Source organism: Zerene cesonia, chromosome 6 (assembly GCF_012273895.1).
Source record: "Zerene cesonia ecotype Mississippi chromosome 6, Zerene_cesonia_1.1, whole genome shotgun sequence".
In the NCBI taxonomy this organism is placed as follows: Eukaryota; Metazoa; Arthropoda; class Insecta; order Lepidoptera; family Pieridae; genus Zerene; species Zerene cesonia.
In genome coordinates, this window is record NC_052107.1 from 1,039,640 (window position 1) to 1,047,637 (window position 7,998).

At 33.9% G+C, this 7,998-nt stretch overlaps 1 protein-coding gene across 1 annotated transcript; it reads left to right on the forward strand.

Moving 5' to 3' along the window:
• Window positions 1-1,320: 1,320 nt before the first annotated feature.
• Window positions 1,321-5,784, forward strand: LOC119840437 (protein artichoke-like). Its single transcript, XM_038367049.1, has 2 exons — window positions 1,321-3,936; window positions 5,268-5,784. The coding sequence occupies exon 1, from the start codon at window positions 1,530-1,532 to the stop codon at window positions 3,873-3,875; it is 2,346 nt and encodes a 781-aa protein (XP_038222977.1). The 5' UTR covers window positions 1,321-1,529; the 3' UTR covers window positions 3,876-3,936; window positions 5,268-5,784.
• Window positions 5,785-7,998: the final 2,214 nt, after the last annotated feature.

Consider the following 7,998-nt stretch of genomic DNA (forward strand, 5'->3'; position numbering starts at 1 on the left):
GCGGCGTTCGCACGCGGCGTTCGCACGCGGCGTTCGCACGCGGCGTTCGCACGCGGCGTTCGCACGCGGCGTTCGCACTCGGCGTTGGCACGCGGCGTTCACACGCGGCGTTCGTAAGCGCGCAAGCGGTTTTCTGGACTAAGAGTTGAGATTGTGTTAATCATTTGTGAGAGAAGTATGAATGAATGAAGTAATAAAGAAGATAGAAATGAAGCAAAAAGTGTGCTATAAATAGCCTTCAAAGCCTTCGTTCGATCAATAGATAAATTGAAATAACACGTGATTCAGAGAGTGTGATAGTTTTTCGTATATTACATATATATTGTGTTTTGGGCGGACTCTATGTTAAAGATTCATCGTATGTTTTGTGTACTATAGATAAAACTAGAATTCAGTTTGAATCTCTCACACTTCATGTTGAAATTAATACAAACATGAAACGGAACGAAAATAAATTAAATTACAAAGTTATGCTGTGCTAGCGTTTAATTTCACAAAACATTGAGACCAACGTATTTAATTAATTGATAAAGGATGCGAATGACGGTATTGTCATTTTATTATTATGTATATATGTTGAATATAAGGGATCATTATAATCAAATGAATAGCTTTTATATATGCGTATAATACATATATAAAAGTATGTATATCAAGAGAGGTATAATTTAAATGTCATGTTTATTTTTCAAATATTTTATTTCAAAATTAAAACCGACCTTTTTTATTATATGCACGTAATTTGCGCTTAAAATATAACCTTCTTTATAGTTAATGTATAATGTTGAATAATTTATTTATTAATGCAGCCTTTGAGATTTTTTTCCCTGATAAAGCGCACAATAAAAAAATAAGAAAAGCTATTATAAACGGCACAAAAAAACATAATCATCCAATAATAAAAATAAATTTAGCGGTAATTTTGGATAAAAAGATGAATTCATTTCCCTCCTTATTGAAGCTTTAATAAAAGATGAAATCTTCATGTTTCCTTAAGCCTTCGTTATTGTGATGATGAAATTATTAATTTTCCTCATTCAACATTTTTACTTTAACTTGGAGAGCAATACATTCGCAGCACTATAAGTATCGTTTAAATCATAGTTCCGAACAGCCCAACGGGGAGCAATCTCGGAATGCTCAAGAAATATAACGTACATTTACAAATACTTGCGATCTCAAAATATTAGGGAGCGCCGTATGACATACATAGTAAAAGTCAGTTGACTATATAAAAATGAGGGTTGAATGCAGAGCGCCGGCGCTAAGGGAAATTCTCCTGAACGCAGCGGTTGGCTCAGACGAGTCGGCGCCGTCGGCCGAGACGGACGTGTAGTGGAATCGTTCTAACCATAAATTATCACGTGTACACCTTCGTTACTCGATTGCGCCGGTAATTGAGTATGAACGACAGATACGTCGCGATAACTCACTGTTCTCACACCCACTATGCGTTCGAGAGCACCTAAAATGCTCCTGCAAGTGCTAAAATATCTCATTTTCAACCCAGCATAAGTTTCAAGTGCGAAATGGCTTTCAAAGTGTGTTTGATTGTTTTCATAACGTGGATTGTGAACTCTACGCCGTGTGACGTTTGTTGTAATGTGACGACGTGTGATTGTTCATATGTTTTAAGTATTAAAGATAGTGGTAGCGAAATACGATGCTGTGAAGATTCTCTAATCTCGAATAAGACATTTAGGGAAGTGTCAATAAAATTTAGTGAAAAATGTGACTTGGGTAACATTAACTTAAATCTATCGACATTGGACACCCTTTCAATCGCTATGACTAATAATAGTATGATGAAATTAAAAATCAACGTAAGACCCAATAATCTACGTGAAATGAACTTATCTATAAATAAACTGGTTTATATAAACAAAGACTTATTCAACAATTACACAAATCTTCGAGTCTTGATTCTGAGTAAAAATAACATCAATAAGATATATTCCGATAGCTTTTTTGGATTGACCAAGTTGGAAACGTTAGATTTATCAGAGAATAATCTGACGAAATTAGAAAATATCTTCGTCCCGCTGAAAAATCTGCAACATCTCAATTTGAGTAGAAACAACATTGAATTCATTCTCGAAAATTACTTCAACAACTGGCTGTTGCAGCATTTGGATGTATCGCATAATAATTTAAGGAAATTAGCACCGGGAGCTTTGCAGCTATTGCCGAACCTGGCTCGATTACTACTGACAGATAACCCGCATTTGGGGATTACACAGCTGGATACACAATTGTTGGTAGGCACCGGCCGCAGACTACAGCAAATCGATGCATCGAGGACCGGATTATACCAAGTCCCTGAAGCGTTCACACATTCAGTTCGATTTCTATCCCTAGTCGGAAACAAGATCAGCTCAATACGCTGCGGTGACCTCGATAGCTATCCCTTATTGCAATCCTTAGACTTCTCCGACAATAAAATTACATCTATAGAAGACGACTCATTAGGAAGATTAGAAATGCTCCTATTTCTAAATTTAAATAAGAACTTCCTCACAATAGTACCGAAATCACTACCCGATGAATTGAAGTACTTATCAATCAATAATAATATGATACAAAACCTATCCATACCAGATTTCAAAAGCTTGCCAAATTTACGAATTTTGCTCTTGAAAAGCAATGATATTCATTTCATTCAAGACCACGTGTTCGACGATTTATTATCGCTGGAAATATTAGATTTGTCAAATAACCCATTGCAAATGCTGTCTCCGAGTACGTTCGATGGGCCTTTATCCCTCCGCGATCTCAGATTATGCTACTTGAATATTTCCGTGCCTGCGAAAGATGGCTCGTTTCCAATGTCGTCCCCGGAAAGCGTGCAAATGCTTCATTTACAATCCAGTCCAGGACTTGCCAGACAGTTTCTGGCGGACTCAGCAGCGCTCGCCGCGTTCTCGCATTTGCAATACTTGGATTTGAGAATGAATAATTTACCCAGCATACGTAACGACCTTCTGTTTTATCTCGTGCAATTAAAAACTTTGAGGCTTCACGGCAATCAGATAAATTGCAGCGCTGAACTGTGGCTCTCCGATTGGATGAACTGGAAAAAAAGTTTGTCAAACAACGAAACATGTTACTATTCGACGTCCGAAGCGAAGACAGAAATAAACAAATACAACTGCACGTTCCCAGAAACTTTTACAATAAACGAAAGTTTGCCACCAGTTAATTTATACAGCACGGAGATGATAAATAAACTGTTGCGGTATTACGGCTATTTAAATAATAAAACGGAGCGGTCGTCCTTTAAACATAATTATAACAGCGACAAGAGTAATAGACAAACGCTGGATGTAAACGATACTTCTGTCACGAAGCTCGAAAAGAAAACTCTCATGAATAAAACGATGAGCAAAGAAGATGAGAAATTAAACGTATACAGGAATAAGAAAACAATACAGCGAGATTATTATGACGAAACTCGCCTGCGATTGGGCAAGTCGTTGAAAACAGACGAAAAATACGAGCGAGCAAGTGGTATCGATCGGTTGGATATTGGCGCGTTATCATACCGGCATTCGAATAAAACAGATCGAAAAGCATCTGGGAAGCGGTTAAACACGCCCGTGGCTAAAGATTCATTAATAGCCGAAAATCAATACGCACAGAACAGCACGGATAAGAATGGAACATACACTACTCCGAATAATAAATTGGAATATTCGTATGTCCGACCTACGAGCCGCTTAGCGCAATACCTTGGTACCGCTTCAGTGACATTTTTAATAGTGTCTTCAATGGTATTATGGCTCAGTATACGATATAGGTATAAAAGGAGGCATGATGACGTCGACAGTGGGGACCAAATAGAGGTGTCCAATATATCCGGGGGGGTGCTGTGGTGACATTTGCGTGCAGCCGACCCGATGCCATTCGAATACGACTCGCTTTTGACATAGTACTTAAGTAAGTATTTCAATTTCTTTTATATGCTGGCTTTATTGGCTAGGGTCTGTTGTGTACTAGTATATCGATGTAATGTAAAAAGGTCCTTCATTTTCTAATTTCATATATGAAGTAATTAAACACCTAAAATTTATTTCTAACGTAATAACATACGCGTAAATCACTTTTTAGCGCTCTATTAATAAGTATTGGTTTCTTGTTCGACTGTCGGTCGTTTAAACTTTTCATTTAATATTTATTTACTCGTATTTCGATGCTACTATCAGTCTTTAATTAAAATTAATGAAATTAAATTGCATTACATAATATAAGTTCCCTATTATCACTGGTCTACATTGTATAATTAAATTGTACTACCATTCAAAATTCCTTTTATGTTGAAATTTCATGCAGTTTTTCAATTAATAATTATAAAACCTCTCGTAAAACTCACAATGGTTATAATAGGTAAACTATTTCTATGGCAACGATTTTTGTTTTTTGTTTTATTTCCCTCGTATTGTGTAAATGTGGATTTAAAATTATAAAGTGAATACATTTTTCAGTTAGTTTTTTATGCGAATAAACAAACTGCCACTTAAGTATTGAATTAATTTATAAAAACCGATTTAAAATCTTTTGTTCTGATGTTATCGTTATATATTTGATTAACTATGTCAAGGCTCAAAATGTTAATGATTTATAAACGAACTTTAAAAAGGCGAGGTTTTTTGAGTTGTCTGAGTACGGCTTTTATGTGTCACTTGAAGTTTCTAAAATTGAAATCAATTCTTAAACGAATAACTTTTTTTTTTAACATAAATTGAACCGTCTTCAAAAACACTCAAAAGCGAAAAATTAATTAATATAATTGCTTTTTGCGCCACCCACTCATCTATTTGAAGGTGCCAACCAAGTGTTCTTTTAAATATCCTTTTGATTTTTTTTATGTTACCTTAATTGTCTATTTTAAATTTAATTGCTTGTTTATTTATCTTTCTCTCACGTCGCAAGGGAGAGATCGTATTGTGTTTGGGGATAGTTAGGAGGCTAGAGAGTACACAGACTATTTTTTACCGCGGGGAAACATCTACTTCCATGGCATTTTCCCTTTACTGCAGAGTCGTGGATGCGTCCGCAAATAAAGTATAGAAATGTTGGTTTTAGAGTCACGCTGACGTCACGCTATCCATCGGTGCTGAAACGTATGAAACAGTATGAAGCGTTTTAGAATAACGCAAAGGTAGCGTGCGACGCATAGAGTTTATACGTTTGGCTTTCAACGTGTGGTCAGCGTGACTTGAAACCAGCCCAAGGAAATCAATTACTTATTTATGTATATTTTATTACAGCCTCGGGGTCGGCTGCAAGAAAACTCATGTGATATGATTGGACGTACATATTTTTCTATGAGTAAGTACAAATAGTGATTATAGTTAGCAATAAGCTCTGTACTCATGTATAATTTGTAAATAATGTAAGGCATATTTTTATGGACTGTATATATATATATAAGTGTATATAATATATATAAAAGCGTTATTGCATAATTGGCTCTGTGTAGCGTATTCTTTCAATGTGTTGAATTGTAGTCTGTATCAGTCTTTCTTTTGATATGTTATTGATTCTATCGATTATAATGGGTGTATGAAAACATGTTTTCTCGAGTTCTTTAATTTCAAATTAAACAATTTAAAACATCCCTTATTTATATACTCTATAGTTAAACAGCAATTAACAATATTGGTTAAAGAATTGATCGTGTAGCAAGTTTTTTATAAGATGATTTACTTGTTTAAATATTATAATTAGATATTTTATATTCGAAATACGTATTCCATTAACTGCTTGATCGCTAAATAAAATGTAAATTCGACACTCAGATCTGTAGAATAAACAATTTTCGTCTGAGTTAAAACTTCGAAAGAAAAGTTATCTCATTATTCGTTTGACGACATTTATGTAATTTTAAATTTAATATATTAATTTAATCATTGCTTTTTGAAAGATAAATTGCATATATTCATGTGCTATGAAGATCGTATTAATTTGATTGATTTGCTATCTATTGCTTAAAATAAATTCATTTGCTATAAAGTACATTAATATCAGACATATAACAGATAATAATTTAGAATAACCTGTTTTTTGCCAATACTTTGCTGTTAGTACAGAATTGGTTGAAAAAAAATCAAATTAAAGTCTTTAAAAATCTTTCTATGTTCATTTCAGATTCAGAACCATAAATAGAATTCTACAATTGTTTATGATAAAACAGAAAGCATGTTTTTATATGCCTCGTGGTTACGTGTTATTTAAATCAATCGATCAATTAATATATAAATATTTATGTAATTCATCATATTGCCACAGATCATACTGTCTTCCTAAATCCTTTTAGACTTTTCTATAAGTGCCAAAGAGTTAACATCTAGTGTTTGATATGGGACTGAATAAAAGATAGTACATACTTATAAATTTTGTAGTAGCGTTTTGTTTCTGCGGACTCTTTGTTAATGTATGATTTACTGATGTTATTGTGAATGTTTTATGTGAAAGCAAATGGAAGTTATCTAATTTATTTAATGTCGCTGTGAAAAATCGATTCATTTAGTGTTTTTTATAAATATAGATATTGTGGGAAAGTTGTGATAATGTGCAAAATAAAAACAACGTTCAAATTTGGAATGAGAATCCCAACATTTTTTATGTTTAATTGAAGTTTTTTGTTACATACATAATAATAACCTTGTATATATGGCTATATAATCAATTTGAAGTACTTATTGTACTGATTTAATAATTTTGTTTTAAAAAGTGCTTCGAAAACTTTTATTTATTTATCATAAAAGTTGTTATTTTTTATTTATTATATGTTAAGAGCGATTTCTCTGTATGTTGGTATTATTTAAAAAGATTTGATACCGTTAATTAGTCGGAAAACAAACTATTTATTACTACGAAGTTATTGAATTGAAACTGAATGACAAAGGTTTGCTTACTATGCTTTACTGGTTCTTGCTAGCATTATTTATAATTTTATTTTACAATATATGCTGTATCGCCATCGATTCCTTCAAGGTCAATGGTTAAAACTTCACGTATAATTGTAGATAATAAATTATTTTATGTTATAGATTGTTTTATATGAATTCTCATTATATTAGACTCGCTTAAAATCATCTTGAACGATGCGGTAATCTAAACTGATATTATAAAGCTGAAGAGTTTGTTTTTTTGAGCGCACTAATCTCAGGAAGTACTGGTCCGATTTAAAAAATTCTTTCAGTGTTAGATAGCCCATTTATTGCGGAAGGCTATAGGCTATATATGTACCACGAGCAAAGCCGGGACGGACCGCTAGTATACTATATACGTGTTACTAACGCTTTTTTATTTACCAACAATTAGTCAAACATATACAACTGTATAAATGAAATTTACATGTATAATTTACACGAGCTTTGAAGCCTCACAAGTCACAAACATATCTATTTTGTATTCGCATGTAATACAAGACACTGCAATTTAGAGTACACTCTGAATTCACTGGTAATTCGAGTCACTCTAGCTGAACTTAGCGCAAATCCAGTGCAAGATAATAAGCACTGAGTTGGAGTAGTTCTACAATTATTTAGATGATGTATTACCGGGTGCAATTTGAGGAAGAATCGAAATCAATCTACAGATGAAGCTACACTAGTGTTATTGTAATACCAGCGGTGTATGGGCTTTATTATATGCGCTTCAACATGGGAGCCATTCTGCGCCATTTTGTGACGTCAAAGTTTCATTCAAACGAGTTAATAATCTTAGTTAAGACGACGTTTGTGTAAATTTTATGTAAGAATCGGGCATATGATTATACAATTGTTGAAGCAGAAAGTACTTGTAAGCAAATCGTATTTTTCAAATGACTTTTGACAAGCGAACGTCATTGACGTTCTTGTTGCAAGGACATTTTTTGTTCGTTTTTTTATTATCCACATTATTATATAGGGAAATAGCTGTGGGTAATGTTGGACTCCCACTGGTCAGGGCTCAGTGGGCTACCGAGTGAATTCCACTGTGTTCTGTCGGGTC